Source organism: Lampetra planeri, chromosome 15 (assembly GCF_965212315.1).
Source record: "Lampetra planeri chromosome 15, kcLamPlan1.2.h2, whole genome shotgun sequence".
Lineage (NCBI taxonomy): Eukaryota > Metazoa > Chordata > Hyperoartia > Petromyzontiformes > Petromyzontidae > Lampetra > Lampetra planeri.
This window is the reverse complement of record NC_136121.1, coordinates 10,079,469-10,102,246: the sequence shown is the minus strand read 5'-3', so window position 1 is coordinate 10,102,246 and position 22,778 is coordinate 10,079,469. Positions and strand designations below refer to the sequence as shown.

Sequence of the window (22,778 nt, the reverse complement as noted above, 5' to 3'; positions counted from 1 at the left end):
CGTTATCCGCGTTCCCGCAGGGGTCCTACGATCGGGTCGAGGCGTCCGTGTGCAAGAAGTGCCTGCGATATCGACCTCCGCGAGCTCACCACTGTCGCGTCTGCTGCAGGTGAGGATCAGACGCCACGGGGCCCTCAGTCGGGAGGGTGGGGGTGGAGGGGGGTGGCGATGTTGATTGCGCGATCGAGGAGGGAGGGGGGGAAGCTTAAGTTCACGCAAAACCGTGTTTTAATCGCGGTTATCTTGGACGTAGAAATAGATGGTGCGATGTGGGCCGGGATGGAGGGATATCGCCGATGGTAGGATTGGAACGGATGCGTAACAAAATGCATGCGGTACAAAACGTATGTGTAACAAGAAAGCCAAACAAAGTTAAGGAAGATCGTGGGCGTGCATGTTTTACCCGGATCTTTGTCAGCATGCGTTTTGTCTTCGGTTGCTGTCGGGGGGAGGGAGGCGGGGGTGGGGTGGTGGAAAAGGCGTTCGCATATTTGCAAACAGTCCTCTTTTGCTCTGCGTTGTTTCTGCAAGTATTGGGTAAACGTTTAATCAATTTGGGCAGTTTGAAAAAGGGTCGATGCCTAATGGGCAAACGGAGCTTTATGCGCCTGTGTCGTTGACATCGCACGATGTTGGATCTGCTGCTTGCGTTTAGTTTGTTGGCTTTCCTCCGCGCCTCCGATTAGCACGGTCGGCTAGGTAGGGTGCGAAAGAAATCCCACAGACATACGTGCTTACGTGCCCCCCTCCCCCCTCCCCCCGCGTTACGGATGGCAGTACAGACAAAGCAACCTTCTATGGAAATAAATAAATATTGAGACATATTTTCAAGAGTCACTGTCGGCAATGCCCCCCGTGGGATTCCGTGTCTCGCCTGCGCGTCTGCAGACGCGTGCCATCTGCTGTGTTTCCAGGTGCGTGCTGAAGATGGATCACCACTGCTGTATCCTCCGCCACCCGCCCCCCTCCCCCCCCCCCCCCCGTACGAGGCAGCACAGCAAGTCTGGAGCCGGCATCGAAACCGAATATCCGGTGATCCGTTGATTTGTCGCGAGGGCTCTTCGAGCTGTACACTGTCCTCCTAGTAATATAACGCGGTCGTTGCGTTCCACAAGAATACCGCGTTATGGAAAAGTTGCGTTGTAATAGTACATCGTATATAATAGAGGGTAAAAAGCACAGTCCACGATAACACGTGCGATGCGTGTCATGTAGGCTGAACAAAGACCGAGGCGCGGTGTAGGGTGAGCATCGAGAAGAATCCAGAAGCATCCCCCCTTGTGCGATGCTACGCCGAGGCGGCCGTGCGACCGCTTATTCCGTAGTTCCGCTCACTCCATCGTAGCCAGTTGGCATCCGCGTCAAAACAAAACACGCTCCCTATTACATTCATCGCGTTACATCCAATTTGTGTTCTAGGAGAACAAACTACTTTACCACGCTGGTGAGTGCGGGTTGGTCTAAGTGGAGGGAGGGGGGCGGAGGAGGGTGGGCAAGCTTCGTGGGACTGTCAGCGGGCACCGAGTAAGGCCATCGCAGCGCAAGAGGAAGTGGTACGGTCCGTACGCAACCAGCAAACACGTCGCACCGGGTACTACGAATGCCGATGGGGGCAGGTGCTCATTGGTCGACCGAGCCAACGGAAGGGGAGGCCGAGGGGCCGGTGAAGAGTTCGCTCGCCGCTAACGTCGGTGCGCTAAACGCCGCGCCATTCGTGAAAGGGTTCACCTTAAATGTTACATTTTTTGTTTTGGCAGCGTTAAGAGAAACGTCCCCTCTGTGTGCCGAGTCGGGTTTTATCATAACACCCAGCCCGTAACTCCTGTAGCCGTTTGAATAAATCACGGAATTCGCCACATTCCTCACGATACGCAGACCGGGTGGCTGCATTGAAATTTCTGATGTTGACTTACACGAGACAAAGATCCCCCCTGTAAAGCCTTTGCCAGACCGTTGGGCCAAGTGCTGTTCGCGAGCACCTATTAGGGCCAGCACGACACCCGCAGGGGTGATGTGGTGCCGATGTTTACACACCGCAGCAGGTACTGAATTGAGGCTGAGTCGACCTAGGGGAGGCTCAGGACCGGTTCAGATAATCGTCACTGGTGTTGGCCATGAGCGCTTTCGTAGCGCAGCGCGATAACTGCAACGCTTCCACTCCCCACTTAGATTGAAAATACAATCACACAGACACACACACAGACTCTCATGTACAATCACACGCATACACAAAGGCAAAGGTGCCCGTATAGCCTTTAATAGAATGTAGGGGGCAAGTGCTGTTTGCGAACACACTCGCATGAAGACACAAACACAATCAACAATTTTTTCTTTTACCAGGTAAAGGCCACTGGGCTGTAGAGCACTTTTTTCAGGAGTGACCTGGCCACAAATGATAGCTCAACGAAGTGGCTTATCGCGTGCAAATTTATAGCAGCCACACACTCTATAAACGCACGAGGATTCTAATCGTGGACGGGGAAAAAAACCAGAGGACCTTGTGAAAAATGCACGTGACCACGGGGAGAGAGACACGCAAACTCCAGATATGCAGCAGGCGTTAGGTTCGGAATGGAAACGCCACGACCTCCCGTATACCAGGCGAGGTAGTTAACATCTCGCCACCGTGGCGCTGACACACACACACAACCTCCTAAACCGGCGTGTCCTTGAGCCCCTCCTTAACGAGGTCATCACAGACTGGATGGACAACTGCGTGGGCCACTTCAACCACCGCTACTTCCTCAGCTTCTGTGTCTCCATGACGCTGGGCTGCGTCTACTGCAGCGCGACCACCTGGGACCTGGTCACTCTCGGCGGTGACCCCGTGCCGGCAAGTCAGGTGGGTTTTTTTTGTTTTTGTTTTACACGGACAAAGACAAAGGTGTCCCCTCCGTAGCCTGCACGGGGATTGTGCGGCAAGTGCTCGCATCCCCAGCGGAACGCCTCTCTTGAGATGACGTACACTCTCGTAAAATACAAAGTCGCTCGTTTTGCGAAATAATAGCGGTTTCTTATGAATTACGTTTTCACACCCTCTAATGTTACTTCTACGGAACTTGAAACATACCTAAAAATATCTTAATTTACAATCTCCCCCTCCTCCGACCCACGCCTCTGTTAGCATGCGTGTGTGTATATATGTGTGTGTATATATGTGTGTGTAGTTATATGGGGGGAGCGGTAGTGTAGCGGTTAGCGCGCTGCGCTGCAAACCCAGCGACCCGAGTTCGATTCCCGCTCACGGCCAACACCAGTGACGATTATCTGAACCGGTCCTGGGCCTCCCCTAGGTCGACTCGGCCTCAAATTAGTACCTGCTGCGGTGTGTAAACATCGCCACTGGGGAGACAAAGGCGGTCGGGCGTGGTGCTGGCCACCCACCCCCTCGTGTACCGTTCCGGCCTTCATAGGTGCTCGCTAACAGCACTTGCCCCTACAGTCTGTTAAGGCTATACGGGGGATCTTTGTGTGTGTGCGTGTGCGCGTGTGCGTGTGTGTGTGTACGTGTGTGTGTGTACGTGTGTGTGTGTACGTGTGTGCGTGCGTGTGTATGTGTGTACGTGCGTGCGTGTACGTGTGTACGTGTGTGTGTGTGTGTACGTGCTGAGGGAGGGTGGCGTTTGTGCACAGACTGCCCTATATGACATCATAACAACAGTCTGGACCGCTGGACGGGTACCGCAGGATTGGAAGGATGCCCTGGTGGTCCCCCTCTTTAAGAAGGGGGACCGCACAGACTGTAACAACTACAGGGGCATCTCACTCCTCAGTGTGCCGGGAAAGGTCCTGGCAAGGATTATTCAACATCGCCTTGCTAGGCACGCTGAGGAGAGGCTTGCGGAACCCCAATGCGGTTTCAGGAAAGGGCGGTCCTGCACAGATGCCATATTTTCTGTCCGTCTGCTACAGCAGAGGTATAGGGAATTCCAACAAGACCTGCATCTCTGCTTTATTGACCTGGTCAAGGCTTATGATACCATTAGTAGGCCTGGGCTCTGGGGTGTTCTTCGTGCTTTCGGAGTCCCTGACCCTCTGCTCACGATCATTAAGGACCTTCATGATGGTGAGCGGGCCCGGGTAAAACTACGTGGCCGGGAGTCGGAGCCTTTCCCTGTACACCTTGGGGTGCGACAGGGATGTCCTTTGGCTCCCACATTATTTAACATCTATTTCGACTACGTAGTTCGTGAAGCCTTCAATAGCTGTACCGGAGGAATTTCCATTTGGTACAGATATAATGGGAGGCTGATCGACGCCCGGGTGCGATCAAGGGATGGCTGCCTATTGGTCAACCACGTTATGTATGCTGATGATTTGGTAATAGCTGCTCATTCAGAAGAGGAGATGGAGACGCTGCTGCTGAGACTGGAGCGTGCCACTAAGAGGTGGGGCCTTACCATCAGCCCCACCAAAACTAAGCACCTGCCTGGGTATTTTGTACCATCGGACACTCCACCCCCACAACTCCCAATCGGTGATGGGGAAGTTGTGGAGAGAGTGGAGAGTTTCCCATACCTGGGCAGTGTGCTTATGACCGGCTCTAGTTTAACAGCAGAGGTCTCACTCCGAATCAGTCGAGCGGCAATATCTTTTCATCGGTTGCGTAACGCTGTGTGGAAGCTACCTGGTCTGTCGCTCCGCATGAAGCTTAAGGTCTTCTCGGCCACGGTCATTCCCTCCCTACTCTACGCTTGCGAAACGTGGACCCCCCTAATGGAGCATCTTCGCCGGTTGGAAACATTTAGGCTGGCCTGCCTACGATCCATCCTGGGTTTAACCAGGCTGGATTGTGTGAGGAGCTCACAAATCCTTGAAAGATCTGGGCAAAGTCCCATCGGTGAGCTCCTCCGGCAGGCAAGGCTGCGTTGGCTGGGTCATGTAGCCCGCATGCCCAGCCACCGCATGCCTAAACAGCTTTTGTTCGGCTGGATCGAGGGGGCTAAACGGGCGCGGCACGGGCTGGAGAAGAGATGGAGTGATGTGGTTCGGGAGGACTTGGAGCTGAGTGGACTTGCCGATGACTGGTACCAGCGGTGTCAAGATCGGCCTCAGTGGAGGAGGCTCGTGAAGGACGCTACTGGGCAGTTGGAGGCAGTCGCCCTCCAACAACAACGGAGGGCGGAGGAGCGACGCTCACAACAACGAACGGAGCGCCGGGTGGCTAAAACACAGCAAGTTGGCACAGTAGGGAGCACAGGTGTTGCATCAGCTAGTCATCTCGGTCATTTCGGTCAGTCGACCCGTGGCACCTGCTGGGTCTGCCCCGTGACCTCCTGCCAGCGGGCGTTCGACACTTCACGTGGCCTCAAGGTGCACTTGACCTGGCACAAGCGTCGTGGTGACGTCACCGCCACTTAGTGGCGAATGGCGGTTGTTGTGTACGTGCGTGTGTGCGTGTGCATGGCCACTGCTGCTCATGTCATCGCTGCCTACGTCGCGACTCCTCTGCGTTTCCCCCCCCCCCGCCCGCACGATGACTCCGCACGTTGACCCCGCACGATGACCCCGCACGATGACCCCGCTCAGGCGGACGCCTCCGACCTCCCGGACGCCGCCGCCCTCCCGCGCTTGGACCCCTTCCGTCGCAACTTCCTCGTCTACGTCTGGGTCATGTGCAGGTAACGGTGGAGCCAGTCGGGTTGAACAGGACGGGGGATGGGGGGGGGCCCTCATTGCATTCCTTGCCCCGGGGCCAAAACCAACCGCTCTCTACGCCGCTGCTCGCACACAAATGAAACTCTCCGTCTTTCCTCGGCCACCACCACCCCCCCCGCCCCCCACAAGTAAAACGCATCCAGAGGTAACCGCCGCATCATCTCAAAGAGGGACGGCGATCGAGGGTTTCATCGCTGGCAGAAGAGGTAATGATCGGCGGAAACGGTGAAGATACAGAGGGGGGTATGGGGGGGGGGTGCAATCGGTGGGGTAGCGAACAACTGCCCCGAGGCCTGCAGACCGGAGCGTAAGTCCATCACATGCCGGGCTAAGAGGTGGGTGGGGAGGGGTGGTTGGGGTGTGTGTGGGGGGGGAGAATTGAACTGGAGGGGGGGGGCATTAATTTCCTTGCCCCGAGACCCGTGCCGGCTACGCTGCTGATAAGAAGTGGCGGCTTTGTGCGGACACAAAACAGCGGGAGCATGCGCGCGCACGACACCTGCCGTATGTGTGTTTAAATAATACAAGTGTGCCTACAGAGCAATAATAATAATACAAATACATTTTGTATAAATGTCTCGGCACCAGTCAACTCCGCTCGGGGAACGCTCGAGTGAGTTTGATAGAATGAGCAAAGGAATGGTAAAGGATTGGGTTTGAACGAAATCATTTCATTTGGTTTTTTTTGTCTCTTTCTGAAATGGCAGATTATTTTGACATTGCATTTCCCTCGATTATGGAGAAAGCCGCAACAAATAGAGCAACCTTGACTTTCGCTTTTAGGTTTTTTCGGTAAAGTCACGTAGGTAAAAAATAATAGTAAAAAAATAGAAATAAAATATGAAATCGAAAAAAATTGTGCTTTATTTTTTTATTTTTTTTATTTTTTTACCTACGTGACTTTACCGAAAAAACCTAAGGGTGTATGAATCATTGCAGTCACGAAAGCTTCAAATCTAGAATTGACTTTAGCTTTTCATGCAATCCGAACCGTAATCTTTGCTTGCGCGAGAAACGCCTCGCTCCCGAGTCTCAAGAGTGGCTTTGCAGGAGGTTCCTGTGCTCGGGATGCTTGGCCTCTCCCACGACGACGACGTTTGGTAAAAGCCACGACGCCTAAACGGCGCTCGAATGGGCGATCGCCCCGCATAGAACCGGGGCCGTGGGCGGTGCGACCTTCAACGATATCCATCCTTGGACCGTACATCCTGCTCCTCCCGCGTCCCCGCTGGCCGGTTTCACCGACCCCCCCCCCCCTTCGCTGACCAGCGTGGTCAAGTATCGATCGAAAATAAATAAATGCCCCTCCCCCTCCCCACCCCACCCCACCCCACCAAATGACTCGATTGGGATTGTATCAGAACAAGTATCCCACATGCTGGTGGATCACAGAGCTTGGGCAGTCGCTGGTGCCGATGTATGGCTGCCTTCCAGTTTGTAGTTTCCTGCCCTCCCGTTAGTAGTGACCTCTCTGCTCATCCTCTTGGTTCTTTCGGTAAAGTCACGTAGAAGGGAAATAATAAAATAATAAAAATAAAACATAATAAAATCATTCTCACGAGGTTTCGGCCACAACGCAAGCAGCCGTCCTCAGGTGAAGAACAGGTCTGTCGGGAAGACAGGGTCTGTCTTGCGTTGTGGCCGAAACGTCGTGAGAATTATTTAATAATGTTTTATTTTTATTATTTTATTATTTCCCTTCTACGTGACTTTACCGAAAGAACCAAGAAGATGAATCCCTGCAGTCACGAAAGCTTTAAATCTCTCTGCTCATGTTCCGATGTCTCCCCTGTGCCTCCTCCACCTCCCCTGTGCCTTCCCCGTGTCTCCCCTGCACAGCGGGGTGAGCGTGATCCTGGGCGCGCTCACGCTGTGGCACGCGCGACTCGTGACGCGCGGGGAAACGAGCGTGGAGCGGCGTCTCAACGAGAGGACGCGCGCGCACGCCAACGCTCGCGGGCAGGTGCGTGCGTGCGTGTGTGCGGGAGCGCTCATCCTAGCGTGCACGAGTGCTCACTTGGGGATGCGAGGCGTGCGAGTGGCCACGCGTGCGTGCATGCGTGTGTTGCGTCCGCGTTTTGAGTTTCTGTGTGCGAACTGTCCGGCGAGTGGTGGTACAACGGTGACGGTGATTCCCGCTCACGACCAACACCGGTGACAATTATCTGCACCGGTCCAGGTCTGTCGGGGAGACAGTGTCTGAAGACAGACCTGGTCTTCACCTGAGGACGGCTGCTTGCGTTGTGGCCGAAACGTCGTGAGAATTATTTTATGTTTTATTTTTATTATTTTATTACTTCCCTTCTACGAGACTTTACCGAAAGAACCAAGAAGAAAAATTGCAATTGTCCAGCCCCATCTTACGACCGCGGTTTTCCTGCACATTTAAAGGACACTGCAGATCAGTCTGTGTACACGTGAGCAGTCATTGCTCCACGATTCGAATTTATAAGGTGAGGGGGCGCTTGGGAGGGGGGGGGGGGGGTCCAGCCCCCTCCCCCCTCCCAAATCTACGTGGCTGCCAGACTTGGTACAGACGACAAGCGTGTCTCACAAGGTGTGAAATTCGCAGCCTTGGGAGGATTACAGTGAAATCTCGTGCGGCAGACTTTATTCTTTCTCTCTCCCTCTCTCTCTCTAGAGAGAGAGCGTAATTTTTTTTCGGCCAGCCACCCAAAGCCCGTCGAGATTGGAGTGGCAGGGCCCCCCCAGGGTCAGCCAAGTTTATTCCCTTTCATTGTCTGAAAGCTAAATTTTCACTTTGGAGGCTCGCGCAATGATTTCTTTCTGATTAACGTCCTCGTTCATTTTTCGTTTCCCACTTCACTCCTTGACGGTTGCCCCCCCCCCCTCCACCCCCTGCCCCTCACCCCCCCCCCCCCCGGCGGGGCGTCTTTTTTAAATACAAGTCGACTGAGGGGCGGTAATTGGAATTGTAGGAGATTGCCACGGCGGAGAGCGACCGACCGAGGCAGCTGGAACGAGTCTCAAATTGTGCACGCCGTGGGGGGGCCGGCGTTTTCGCTTCAAGGCCCCGCAGCTTCATCCGAGAAGGAACGCCTGTAGAGGTTTTTAAAAAAAATAATTTTTCTTTATTCTTAATTTCAAGCGAATTCGGTGTATCGCTTATGACGAAGGGGTGTGCTCCGCACGTTTGCAGGTGTACAGGAACCCGTACGATCACGGCCCACTTGGAAACTGGAAGCGTTTTTTGGGAGTCGGGCACAAAAGGTAAACATCCACCTGCATCCTAATTACCAGGCAAGGCTCACCGAGCTATGTAATTATTTTTCGGAAGCGACCTGGCCACACATCATAGCTCAACGAAGTGGCTTACCACGTGGAAATTTATTGCGGCCAAATACTCTAAATGCGTGTTTATTGGAAATGTGGAGGGAGGACCCAGAGAAAAATCCACGCGATCACGGGGAGAGAGAACACGCCAACTCCACATGCACAGGACGTCAGGGTCGAAATCGAACTCACGAACTCCTGGACTTGACAAACTGGAGGCTTGTGAACACTTAAAACTGTCTCCCCACTCTATCCAAGATCTCTGGATAGGGTGGGTGTAGGCTCGTTCCGTTAGCAAGTGGTATCGTTAACACTTTTATCGGATACCACCCGCAACGCATGGAGCGTGTTAAAATATGAATACTCGCATTCAAAACGGTGGTGGAGGGGGGTCCTTGTAATCTGTGGTGTGGGGATTTGAACCCCGCGTCATCAGCTCGTTAAAACTAATCCGCTTCGTGTTCGCTGCAGCCTCCCCACGATCACTTTTAGCCCCCCCCCCACCGACCTCCCTTCACCCAGACTCGTGAAATTGTGGCTCTGCCACCCGCGACTGCCGTTTTCCTCTGGCTTTTGAAAGCTTTTCATATTCCAATTTGATTTATGCGGTTTAAGTTCAAAACTAGCGTCGTTTTCAGAATCATAACCTCAAAAAATTCTCACCTGAACTTCAAATAAATTGTCGATAAACCCCGCAAGGGTGTTATCCCTTGCATAAGTAATTCTCCATCTCACCGAGCCCGCATCCGATTACGAATATAAAGAAGTCAATTATTTCCGGACGGTAATGTGTGGCTGCACTCCACTGCTCAGTCGAGATGAGATGAGATTCTGGGCCCCAAGCCCCCACCACCTCCTCCTCCTCCTCCCCCCAACCCCAATTTTGAGAACGCGGCTCGACGAATCCACCCGACCTCCAATCGACCGCGCGGGTCGAACTCTGCAGATTTAAGCGGTCACCTTTGCTCCGCATTCCGGCTCTCGAGTGACGCAAATTGCCGTCAAATCCGTTGGCCGAGCTCGACACAAACATCCCCCCCCCCCCCCACTGGTTCCGTCGCTTCGCCCCGCATCCCGCACCCCGCCCGCCTGTGTTTCCCATCAGGCACTGGGCCACGCGAGTCCTGCTGCCGTCCGCGCACCTTCCCGCGGGCGACGGAGCGTTGTGGAACGCGTGATGTGTCCGCTCGCAACCCATTTCTTCTCTCCATCCGGTCGCTTCAACGTCAGCGTCCCCGCAACAAACGGCAGCTTTTCAACCCGGAGCGATCGCCGATTTGTCAACACCAAGCTGGAAACGCAACGGCCCTTGCCTAGAGCCGTGGTGTGAAACATGCGAGTTGGCGGCCGTGCCAAATTGCGGTTGAAGTGTAGCTTTACTGCTGTTATTCGTGGGTACTTGTTTTAGTTCCAACCTGACCAAGCCGAGAGTGCGAAACGTCGGACATCGTGCTAAACAGCAGAGGCGATACAACCCAGAATCACGCATCCTATGCAGTTGTAGATTAAAATAATATTTTTTTGGCCAATGCACATTTTTGAAAATTCAAGTTGAAGATTTTCATCTACTCTGGGCAAGGCTGAATTGTTTACAAATCAAAATAAGAGTTGATGTAGTGCCTTGAATTTACATTGCCCTTTTTCAGATTTTTCCTTCAACTTACATCTCATAATTATAATTTAAAAATATATTTGAAATTACTTTCTAGCACTAGTCTCTACATACTATTGAACAATGCACTTATAATTATTTAAACTTACTTTGGGTGAACGGTTGTGTTAATTGCGTCGAGAATTCACGTTATTCCCAGGCCTTGCGATACAACACGGTCGTCGGTCAAACCTTTTTTAAAAGCAGCGAGATCGAACGGTAACGCTTGGCACGCTCCACAAAAACCTTTAATTAGCACGATTGCACGGGTGGGGTTGGGGAGGGGGAAGGTACAAAAAAAGGCCTTTGCGTTAATTCAACAAACAACACGCCCCTGTCTCCTCCGCGCTGTGAAATGCTCGCGGAACAGCGGAGGGTGCGGCTGAATCCACCTTGTCCTCCTTCCACTGGGCAGCCAATCCTCGCTGCAGCGGCGGCGGCGGCGGCGAACCCGACGGCTTAATTACAATTCGCAGTAAAGCCTCTTAGCCCCCGGGGGGCCGGCTGCGTGTATATTGCGCAGATTTAAAACGTTACTGATCGCTGCGGGTTGCAGGAAGAGGTCACGCCCAAGATTGGTGGGAGTGAGCAGGCAGAGAGGGAGGTCATGTTGCCTGCCTTCATCGTCATCCTCCCCTCCTCCTCCTCCTCCTGCTCCCTCATCTTCTCCACACCTCTCTCACCCCACTCCGAGCATCCCGCCGTCGTAGACCAAGCGGGGTCTAATGCCTTGGGCAGAACACATGGCGCGGCGGGGGGGGGGTGGGGATCCAATCTTCGCAGTGGGCGAATCCAAAAAGAAGATGAGCGATTAGGATTAAGGGCAATCTGTTTGCGGGTCGGCTGCTCGGTGTGGAGGTCTGTCCAGGTGTGAGGGGGGGCGCCTGTCAGCAGCCCAGCATGTACCTGGCGCGGGCGGGTACACGCACGGCACACGACCTCATTAGCAGTGCAGACCACACACTCGCCCTTTTACACTTGCACGGGCAGGTGAAGGCACAGCCCTGCAACTGCTTGCAGATACCACTGCTGGTGGAAGGGGCCTGCAGCAGGAGGATATCCTCTTCTACAGCAGTGAACCATCTTAGAGGTGGTGGGAGTCCACTCACCCCCTTCACAGGCGGGCTTCCCTTTATGCCGCTAGGCAGGCAGAGTCAGAAGAGGGATTCGAGAAACCTGCCCCACATTTTCAACTGCTACTCTGGCAGAACAAATAAATGACATCTGACACCAAGTGCCAACCATTACCCCATTGCAGCCATGCCGGCACACAAAGCTGTATACCAGTGGAGGACTTTCCCTCTCGAGGACTTGAAAATTCTTTCTCGCAGGCCACGCAATAAACAACACCGCCAACACTGACTTGCCTGTGTCAAGGGGCCCTTGCGGAGACAACGGCACCATCACATTAGTGTTGGTTCCCAGTTGTCTAAAAATGGCCCTTCTTAGTCCCCAATTACAGTGCGGCTAGGACATTTTAAACAGCGGGTACAATTTAATGTGCAGGCTGTTTTCGAAGCGGTTATATAGCATCAAGGCCCACAGGCTGTGGTCCGATATAGTAGTGGGCCATACGGGGGCACGTGGGCCACATGAACTGTGGGAGCGTGGCCACGTTTGGTCCAACAGGCTGTAGTTTCCCCGCTCCGCGACCCCTCAGACGCTCCAGGTGTGCAAGGTGCAGCGTGGGAAATCTGCGCCACTCACTTTGTGAGAAAAACTCCAGATGGCATCGCCTCAAGAAACTGCCCTCCCCCCTACCCCCCACACACACCCCCCCTTCTTCCAGTGCTTGGGAAAGAGCCAATTCAAACTGGGCACGCAAGGGCACCCTGGGTCACGTGGGGCAGATGCGTGCGAGCGAGTGACCTCTGCTCTCCTTGCGTCTCCACCGGCTGTCGCAGCCCAAGCGCTGATTGCGTGCGTTAGTGCTGCTACACGCGTCAGATTGTTTTTGTCCTTTATGTAACCGGGAGATTCAGTAAACCCATCGAGACGAGGGAAAACATCGCCTCCGTTTCAGGGAAGGAGATATAAAAAAAAACCTACGGCTGAAAAAAAAAACCCTGTTTAAACAAGCAATCAAAATAGGCTTCAAGTGTGTTCTGCTTTAAATAATTTAACCTTTTAGAGTGTGGCTTTTTTATACCAAAGAAAAGGATATTTACAAGCATTTGATATTATGTTCAAAGCCTCAATAAACTGGAACGTGTAAAATGTACAGCCCTGTGTGTTTTCCACCGCCCCCTGTGAGATTTGGTGATTGTGGGCGAGTGAGCGGACGAGCCGGCATTAGTGAGCGAGCAAATCCATTGTGTGTGGGCGAGTGCGTGTTTGTATGCCCAGCGGGCGACTTAACTTGTGGGCCAGCGTGCACGAGCGTACCGTCGTTTGTGAACAAGCGAGTCGGTGCGCGCTGAGGCGGTCACGGCGAGCCAGGGACCCAGCGTGTGCACGCACGCGTGCCGTGTACTCACCACGTGCCGTGTACTCACCACACACCGTGTACTCACCACGTGCTCACCACGTGCCGTGTACTCACCACACACCGTGTACTCACCACGCGCCGTGTACTCACCACACACCGTGTACTCACCACACACCGTGTACTCACCACACACCGTGTACTCACCACGTACTCACCACACACTGTGTACTCACCACACACCGCGTACTCACCACACACCGTGTACTCACCACGTACTCACCACACACCGTGTACTCACCACGTACTCACCACACACCGTGTACTCACCACGTACTCACCACACACTGTGTACTCACCACACACCGTGTACTCACCACACACTGTGTACTCACCACACCCGTGTAGTCACCACGTACTCACCACACACTGTGTACTCACCACACACCGTGTACTCACCACGCGGTCCGAGCTTCCACGGCCTCCTTGCGCACCAGCCGTTTGTGGTCGTCCAGTGCCGTGCCCAGCGCGTGTATTACCGCCTGCTTGTGCGGCAGCACCTGACACGACAACAGCACGGGCGTCGCAACAACACCGACACGTCTCAGCAGCAACAGCGTCACAACAGCAGCGTCGCAACAGCAGCGGTGTCTCAGCAGCAACAGCAGCAGCAGCAGCGTCACAACAGCAGCGGTGTCGCAAACAACACGAGCGTCGCAACAACGCTGGCGTCGCAACAACAGCGGCCTCATCACCTTCAGAAGTGGCTCGCTGCCACCGTTCGGCGAAGGTGGCGGCATTCGGTAGAATTGCGGTGTTTGCGCGACAGTGCCTTGCAGCTTCACCTGTACTGTACGTTCGCGTACCTTGCCTCTTCATATTCGCACGTGATTCTGAACCCCTTTCACCTCAGGGAAATTTTCTAAACAAATAAGAATTCGTCTTCTGCACGAGAAGTCTCATTGTTGCGTGGGGTCGGCTGCTAATTTCCCCTGCCCCCACCCCCACTCCTTCGCCTTTATTCTTCGCAGAGCTAATCGGTCGCTTCGTAAAAAAATTAGGTGGCGGGGGGGAGTGGAAATAAAGAAAGAAATTTATTTTAATGCGCCGCGCGGCTCAGACTTGATTTGATGGACACGAAATGAAGGAACGGCGCGCGGTAAGTGGGTTTTTAAAATCGTCAGCCTGCCGCTTAAGCCGGCCTGGGCGCTGTGAAGACATTAGTATGCACCTTGTCGCACGGAAGTGCTCCCAATTGCGCGACGCGTTTAATGAGCACAAGGGTTGCCATGGTTTGAGGTCGTCGCGGAAAGCGAGCGCTCATTAGCGCCGACGATTGGAGTGGCGCGGTCGTGGGCCTCGCACGCAAATGTTTGTCGTCACCGGTGGCGGCGGCGCGGACCTTGGGGGTCGAGTGGGGGTGGGGGTGGTGCAGCCGCCGAATGAAGACGATTGGTGGTTGCTCGGTTTTCATGGGTAATTTGGAAACGCGTCCATTCTGAAAGGCAATCTCCGGCGACCATTCGCGTGCAAGCGAAGCGATCCGCGGCGTTTATGCGAGCGGTTATGGAAGTGGAGGGATGGTGGTTGGTGGTGGTGGTGATGATGATGAGCTCATATCGCGTTTCTGTACGGTGCACTTCAAGTATACGCGCTTGGCGCTTGGCGATTGCTCATTGGAGACTAGCGCGGTGTTCTGGTTGGTGATCGACCGGAGAGCCATATGATTCGGGGGCGGAGTTTGAGTTTTGTTAAAAACCGAGGTTGACAAAATATGCCGTTGTAATATTAAACTTGTGGACAAACTGTGCACAGGGTAGATCGCCAATGAGAAAATAGAAAAATTAGCGCGAAGCATAATGGGGATTCTAATTGGCCGCTTGGGTTTGTCCCTGCTCGATTTTGTTGTCTCCGAGTTTTGGCCAAAGCTTTGTCCAAGTTGGCCTGATGTCTGCGGGGTAAGTCCCTGACAGCAGCGGAGCTTTATACTATTACATTTTTTTCAACAACAGCGAAGCATCTTCAGGAAAATTATCGCATCTCCCCCGTTTCCCCCCCCACCCCGCACCCCTTTACAGACGGAAACGCAAAGCTAATTCATCAACGCTTTCAACTTCGGTTTGGAAAGCGTTATTAAAAAGGACAATCGGGGCTTGCTTTGCAATCGCTGTTCATCAGCGCCGGCCGCGAAACTCGCACTTTAAAACTGACGTCTTAAGCTCCCTCGGAGGAGCGACACCGTTGACCGACGCGGTTGGATTTGCGCGAGAAGCACTCTCGGGACGCGCCGGAGATCGCATAGCAGATAGAAAACATTTCTTTAGAACTGCTTTTTGTGTTTGGTTTCATGTCCTTCCCCCCACCCCCCCCCCACACCTCCGGATGAGCACGGTTGGTTACGTACGGTGCGATAAAAGTTCTACGTACGTACGTCACCACCCGCAGCGGACCAGCGCGTGGCCGTGAAACGGGAAGCGAAGGGCGACTTACCACGTGCGCTGGCAGTTGCACCAACGCGCAGAGGCACTGAAGGGCTCCCATCCTCACTCTCTGTAACAAACAAGATGAAAACGCACACACACACACACACGCCGTGTATAAACTACAGAGGCGAGGTCGAGTGGGACAGCCTTGACCCGGGCGAGTCAGAGAAAAAGTTTGATAATACGGTGAAAGAAAGTTATGGCAACCGCCGCTCATGAAGCCCCACTTTCTCCGCGTGATAACTCCAGCTTACCGCAATTTTTACGAGCCGATATTACTGTAAAACATATTTTTTGAAATATATATAATAAAGCGGCAACTGCACAGTTATTTGGAGAATTTCCTAAATATGTTTCCGCGCAGAGAATCTCGCGCTACAACGCTGCTCTCTGAATAAAAACAAAAACCCCGGAGCGCTTCGATTCTGCGCTGCCAGATTATTATTCTGAGATGCTCTGCGGGAGGATGGGCTGCGAAGGGGCTTAGGAATCCACACGCAAAAGGCTGCTCGCACAGCACTTTTTTTTTGCGACGCCGAACGCGGCAAGCGGCGCTTCTCGTAAAATAAACCCCCACAGGCGACCTCTGTCGGGTGGGGGGGGGCCGGGCGATCGTGGAGGTCGCGGCAAACCTCCCCCCGGCGGGCCGCCGTGCGTTTGAGAAAGTGGCATTAAATTGGCGACAGCCGCGGTGATTAATTGAATCATTTGCGGCTCCGATTAACGTAATGGATCGCTCCTCTTTACGAGCTCTCATGAGCATGTGGGGGGGGGGGGGAAACAGGCGCGCGGGACACACGGGAACTTTCTCTCGCGCGTAAGTGCGTGTGTGTGAGTGTGCACAACCTGTGCGCGTACATGTGTGCGTACATGTGTGTATGACACGCAAGCTAACGCGTACATGTGTGTATGACACGCAAGCGAGCGCGTACATGTGTGTATGACACGCAAGCGAGCGCGTACATGTGTGTATGACACGCAAGCGAGCGCGTACGCTTTTTTAATAAACGCTCATTGTCAAAAATGGTGACGAACATCCGAAACCTTGCTTCTGGGCCTCCCCAAGGTCAATTCGGCCTGAAATGAGAATCTGGCGCAGTGTGCATACATCAGCACGATGGAGATAAAGGCACATTACCCGTTTGCGTGTCGTGCCGACCCTCAGAGGTGCTTGCTAACCGTACTTGCCCCGAAATCCAGTTAAAGGCAAAACAGGCGATCTTTGTCTTCGTGTGTGTGTGTGTCAACCAATTGTTGCATCCAAATCGTGAAAGTAATCTGCTCAAACTAATGGAATGGACCCTCTGACGGCCCCCTCAAGATTCCTGTTACAAAGGTAAAATAAAAATAAACTGCCCATTTCATCTGCAGTCTCCCTGGAGGACGTGAAAAAAATAAACACTCTCCTCCTCGACCCCATTCCCCTACCCCCACGGCACCCGGTAGCTGATGAGAGACATCGCCCCATCGCGGTACGCCGAGCGACAGTTCTCCGCGCGGGGTTTTGCGCATGCACACACGCGCGTGTGTACACGCGTGTACGTGCGTGTGTGCACGCGCGTGTGTGTACGTGCGCGTGTACGCGTGTGTGTGTACGTGGAGCGAGAGCCACGTGTGCAGCCTCGTAAAAAACGTCGCTCTCGTGCGAGCGAGCAGACGCCTCGAGCGTCAGGCGTGCCATCGATCGGCCCGCGAGCCGAGCGCAGCGCGTGCAAACCGCCGGAGCGCGACTCGCACGAGAGCGAGCGTCGCGCGCCGCGAGAGCCAGCCAACGATTGCCGCGAGCGCGTACGGGCGGGCGGGCGGACATCTCGCGGGAGAGCGAGCAGGTGTTCTACGAGCGAGCCCCGTGCGCGGGTTCGTTCGAGTCGGTGACCTCGCGTCGTCGGGAACGCGCGCGGCGGCGAGCGAGCGACGCGGCCCCTCACCATGGCCGCGCTGCCGCAGAGCAGCAGGAGGCGCGTCACGAGCGTGTCGACGTGCGCGCTCAGGGTGAGCGGCGCGTCGCACAGCGCCTCCCGCAGCAGGGAGAGCGCCGACCGCTGCACCGTCGCGTCCGCCGAGCTCAGCGAGTCCAGCAGCACGGGGCACAGCTGCGAGAGAATCGGAATATTTGTATTTACACTGGAGGAATCCGATGTGCTGTAAAGTTATTTTTCACACATGTCCAGTTGTAGAAAGAGAGAGGTCATGGGGGTTACACGGCCGAGCGATGCCGCGGCATCTGCCACTCATACAGATTTGCGGGTCGGGCACCGGTGGGCCGCCCTGGTTAATACTGCCGGTGTAATCGAACGCAAATACTCCGCCGCGTCTGCTTCACGGCGGACGTTAAAGACCCCGTGCCGTGATTCGAACAAGAAAAAAAAATAATAAAAAAAAGAAAAGAAAAAAAAGTTATTTTTATTATTTTATTATTTCCATTCTACGTGACTTTACCGAAAGAACCAAGAAGATGAATCCCTGCAGTCATGAAAGCTTTAAATCGAAACAGAAAACAATTCCCGGCGAATTACTTAAAATCGGGGAAAACCACCCCCCATGCCCGTCTGTGACAGACAGCGCCTCCTTGATCCCCTTTGTGCCGTAATGTTGGCGCAAATACCAGCTATACGAAATCTCATGTCCGTACAGCAAGGCCGACGACGCATCCTCTACCCAGGAACTCTCCCCATACCCCCCCTCCAAAAAAACATTTACGGATAATATCAGTCGCAAAAGCCTACGTGTTAAACCCTACCCCCACAAAGCCACACTCACACATGCACAAACGCGCGCATACGCGCACACACACACACACGTGCGCACCCCGCCCACGCACACGCCAACCGCCCACGCACTACCTCCACGGAGCCGGAGGTTCATTTCTCGCTTCAGCTGCTCACAGCGGGAAATCAAACCAAGGTGGAAATTCCAAAAAAGGGGCAGAAATTCCACATTCCCATGGCGCGGGCGAGTGTCTCGCAGTATGATCGCTTGGCGTGGGTCACGGTGTGCTGGATTTCGAACTGCCGAGTGTATATTAATCAACCCACATCTCGGTTGTACAAATTGGCACCTCTCCCCATTAATGTGTCTCCAGCTTTCCACTGTCAAAATAGATCATCTCAATGGGCTCTTAACTGGTTAAACAAAGCACGATGATACAATTGCGTTACCGAGCGTGCCGAGACGAGACGTGAGGCTAGCACGGTTGACGACATACATCGCGAAGCAAGTTCAAGGTACATTCATACAGGTGTGTCTAGTGGGGAATGTTATTAATTTTGTGCTCGTTTACCCAAAAAGTCTCCTGGTTCTGCGGAGTTTTTTTTGCAGACCGGGGCGATGATTGCCGAGTATATTCCATATAATTGGTTTTTTACCCTTCTATCTGGCAACAAAACTGACACATTTTTTACAAGGAGTCATGTTTGCATAGACCACAATACCTGCAGTCATAATGCAAACAAAAAACATAACTCTGATGATGTATGCACTGTCCTTGAAGTTGATTGGTCCACACCCGAGACAGCTTTCCTTAGAGCCTAGTCTCACATGGGTTGGACCAGATGACGCCAAAAGGCGCACAACCAGATAGAAGGGTAAAAAACCAATTATCATATTTTTACTGGCAAATGAGGTTCCAATGGAGTATATTCCAACCGAGTGATTTTCGGATATTTTCCAAATTTGGAAAACTTGGACGATGACGTCGGCACGGGCGGGGGGGGGGGCACAAGTAAAAGGGGCGTCGCTCTCACCGTGGGCATTTCGGAGAGGACAACTTGCTTGGGCAGGGATCCCAGTAGATGTGACAGCGCCCTCAGGCAGTGCGCCTTGTGATCTGCAAGGAGAGACAAGAGCGAGAGAGGGAGCGAACGAGCGCCGTCCGCGCTTTAATTAAATGCACGGTCACTGTGGTCCCCGCCACGAGCAATGTGGCACAGCTGTTATCGCGCCCCCCCCCACCCCCACCCCTGCCCCCCCCCCACCCGCTCCCGCACTCCCACCTCCAAAAATAATTTAAAGAGCCAGCGACACCAGGGGAGATACTCGTCGTTGATTACAATTGCAAAAGGCTCAGCAATTGCAAAAGCAAATGGCTCAGCCATTGCAAAAAAGCAAAAATGGATTGGCCGTTGTCTGTTATTAACATGGTAGCATGACCTTATTTAAAAAGGGGGCCATACAAAAACTCAGGTGATGCTGGGGTGGGCAGAAAGTGACACGATGTTTAATAAGCTGCAAACAAATTTGAAACGCTAAACAGAATGAGGAACGACGACACGATCTGCGTTTACCCATCGTGCATTCTGCTCCGCTTTGAGCTACATCCACCCTCCCCCCCCCCTCCACCACCCCCTCCACCACCCCCCCCCCACCACCCCCCCCACCACCCCCCCCTCCACCACCCCCTCCACCACACCCTCCACCACCCCCTCCACCACACCCTCCACCACCCCCCCACCACTCCGTGTGTACGACAAGGAAAGGCTGAAAGCGACACCCATTAATCGCTTTCATTGTACACATTTTGCAATGCACCATCATTGTTTGTTCTTTGACCCGACGATAAGAACCCAGAAGGAGGGGGGGGGCTTGAGTCCCCCCCTCCAGCTACCCACGGCACTATTGGGGTAAAACATTATTTTTATTTGGGGGGGGGGGGGTGGAATAGTTTGCTTGAATTTTTGTTTTATTATGCAATGAAAATCTATCACAACCAGTGTGTCTACGGCAGGGTCGGTATTTAGAAATGCAGGCTTGCGACGGCCACATGCTTCTGTGAAATCGCTCTTGGGGGGAAAAAAAAACAATGACACATCGACTCCCAATGTACATTTTATTTCCCCTTCTATACAGCGGGCGGCGGCGGTTGCGAGGTTTGGCCGTTGATGCTCCCGTCTTTGTTGAACCAGCGCAGCTTTCATGGAATTTTGTCGGTCAGATTTCTGAACATCGATTTTAAATTTTTTTATATTTTTGTTGGAAAGTGCCGCGCATGCTCCTTAAGCAAATACCTCTTGTGCACACGCGCACCCATGCACGCAGGCACGCGCAAGCCCTCCCCGGGGCACATGAATCAAACCCTAGTTGATTTATTTTTTATAAACGAGCCACGCACGAAACTTGATTCATCAGGGTTTCCGCGTAGACTGTAGATGCCGCTAAATATGAACAGATCCATTTTTCACGAGGACACATCTGCCTTCTCCTGCCAAGGACTCGGGGCGATTCCTGCCTCTGGCGGTCGTGATTGATCTATTTAGGGCGAAGGCGACCCGCTCCCACGAGTGGTGGTCGCGTGTTGCTGGCACTCGTCCGCAACAGCAGCAGGAGGAGGAGGAGGTGTCCATGCACAGCCCATTTGATCAATTCCCATCCTGAATGAGAGTCTCTTCCGCCCCCCCCCCTCCCTTTTGGGGGGGAAGGGGGGTTCACTTTGACCATACTTCATCACGCCGGTCGATGCCGGTTTGCGAAAGCGGTGGGGGTGGGGTGGGGGGGGATCGCAGATGCGGAGTGCACGCCGGCAATTCGGCGATTAATTGCTGGAGGTGTGATCGGTGGAGCATACACAGAAGTACAGCGCAATGGATTTTGCTTTGCGACAAGAAAGAGATTTGGAAATAAATACCGGATCGGTGCGGGTTTAGCCCGACTCGCGCCTGTAGAGTCCAGCGATTACTCATGGGGCAGGTGGGGTTGGCGAGTCGTGTGAAGATGGAAACACCTTTAACTGCAGCGCGACAGGTATATTGTCGCGAGGCCATCGGTGTGCAGTTTGAGCACCGTTCTCTGATCTCCAGGCTAAGTAGATAATATAATGATCAGCTAATTCACTGCGAGTGGTTACAAACGTAATGATTGATTGGACTGAACCAAGGCGCCGATTAGTAATTAACACCGAGATGATCTGTGCAGGCTTGGCTTGTGTAACGCAATTATAACGTGATTAATAATAACTCTTTCAAGATTCACTTTGAGGAGGGTGCAGCTGGCATAAACTGCTCAAATCCCTCGTCCTATAAGGCTATGCACCCAAGTGTCTGCTCACTGCCTTCGCCGATGTGCGCTGGACCCCGCGTGGTGAAGGAGGGTAAAATAACCCCGACGACCCGCGCGGAGCTTGGGAGCCCTCCGTGCAGCGGTGGGATTGACAAAAGCACCGCGCACGTATACACGAGCGGTACACGCAAGCCTGTAACATTCGGTCAAGTCTTTTTTTTTTTCCCCCCCTAAAGAATACTGGCTGCGTTATCTTTGGGGCGATTGTCACGTAAACTTTCGAGATTGTGATCACGAACCACTGCTCGCAATAGCAAAAGGGAAGGAAGAGGCTGCGGCAAAGCAAAAGTAGCACGTGCTACTTTTGCTACGAGGATAATCCAGCACTGGGTTTAGGTCATGGAAGGCCCAGAGACTTTCCAGCACCACCTCGCAGGGCCCGGCGGAAGAGATGAGAAAGAGTGACCCGTCAAACACCGTCGGCATGGTGAACTAAGCATCTTGGACAGGGTTAAGAGTTCGGTTTAAGGCTAGTTCACAAGTGTTGTGATAATAAAAATTATAACGACTTATAATTTGGCCGATACCACTGACACCGTGTGTGTTTTAGCGATGGGAGGATACCGTTGAAAACCCACGGCAACCCGGGGGAGAACATACAAACTTCACGGAGAATGGAAGCCCGAAGCCAGGGCCTCGTTGCTGCGAGGCACAAGCGGTACCACCGCGCCTCCCCGCCGAGTGATGGTTGACATGTAAGGGTGACGAGCGAGAGGGTTGGGTGTGACGAGGGTTAAGTGTCAGGGCTGAGTAGCTGTGGCGGACACTCACCAGGCAGGGCGGAAGCGAGCTGCAGGAGCAGCACGCTCCCGTGCTCCGTGTACACGCGCTGGCGGAAGAGCGGGCGCAGGTCCGCGTGCGCCGCAGGGCTCAGCTCTCCGTCCGTGTCGCTCGTCAGCAGCGCGAAGCCATCGGCCGCCGCCGGCCCCAGCTCCGGGTCGCTCAGCAGCTGTACGAGCTGCGGGGTCGGGGGGTTTGTGGCGATCACAGGAAGGGCCGGGGGTGATGTTGCCCCCCCACACTGGGGCACGAAACTAAAACTAGTTTAGATTTTACTGGGTAAGGCCCACTGAGCTGTGTAGTTTTAAGAAGCGACCTGGCCGTCACAAATGAGAGTTCAACGAAGTGGCTCATCACGTGGAAGTTTATAGCGTTGATCCTAAATGTGGAGTGAACAACGCGAGAACCCGGAGAAAAATCCACACGACCACGGGGA

General features: G+C 53.6%; 2 protein-coding genes across 3 annotated transcripts in view; one reads left to right on the top strand and one right to left on the bottom strand.

The window, feature by feature from the left end:
* Nucleotides 1-12,824, top strand: part of LOC144722710 (palmitoyltransferase ZDHHC16-like) — a 32,886-nt gene extending 20,062 nt beyond the window's left edge. For both annotated transcript variants that reach the window (XM_078601044.1, XM_078601043.1), the window contains exons 4-10: nt 21-109; nt 915-943; nt 2,700-2,842; nt 5,530-5,621; nt 7,498-7,621; nt 8,819-8,889; nt 10,058-12,824. In XM_078601044.1, the coding sequence (XP_078457170.1) occupies nt 21-109; nt 915-943; nt 2,700-2,842; nt 5,530-5,621; nt 7,498-7,621; nt 8,819-8,889; nt 10,058-10,130 (621 nt within the window). In that variant the 3' untranslated portion in view covers nt 10,131-12,824. The remainder of the gene's footprint in view (nt 1-20; nt 110-914; nt 944-2,699; nt 2,843-5,529; nt 5,622-7,497; nt 7,622-8,818; nt 8,890-10,057) is intronic.
* MMS19 (MMS19 cytosolic iron-sulfur assembly component) overlaps nt 10,830-22,778 on the bottom strand; it is a 43,361-nt gene continuing 31,412 nt past the window's right edge. Inside the window, exons 26-31 of the mRNA XM_078601042.1 lie at nt 22,334-22,520; nt 19,255-19,337; nt 17,440-17,604; nt 15,519-15,578; nt 13,488-13,588; nt 10,830-11,509 (exon numbers count right to left, since the gene is read on the bottom strand). Coding sequence (XP_078457168.1) covers nt 11,491-11,509; nt 13,488-13,588; nt 15,519-15,578; nt 17,440-17,604; nt 19,255-19,337; nt 22,334-22,520 — 615 coding nt within the window. The 3' untranslated portion in view covers nt 10,830-11,490. The remainder of the gene's footprint in view (nt 11,510-13,487; nt 13,589-15,518; nt 15,579-17,439; nt 17,605-19,254; nt 19,338-22,333; nt 22,521-22,778) is intronic.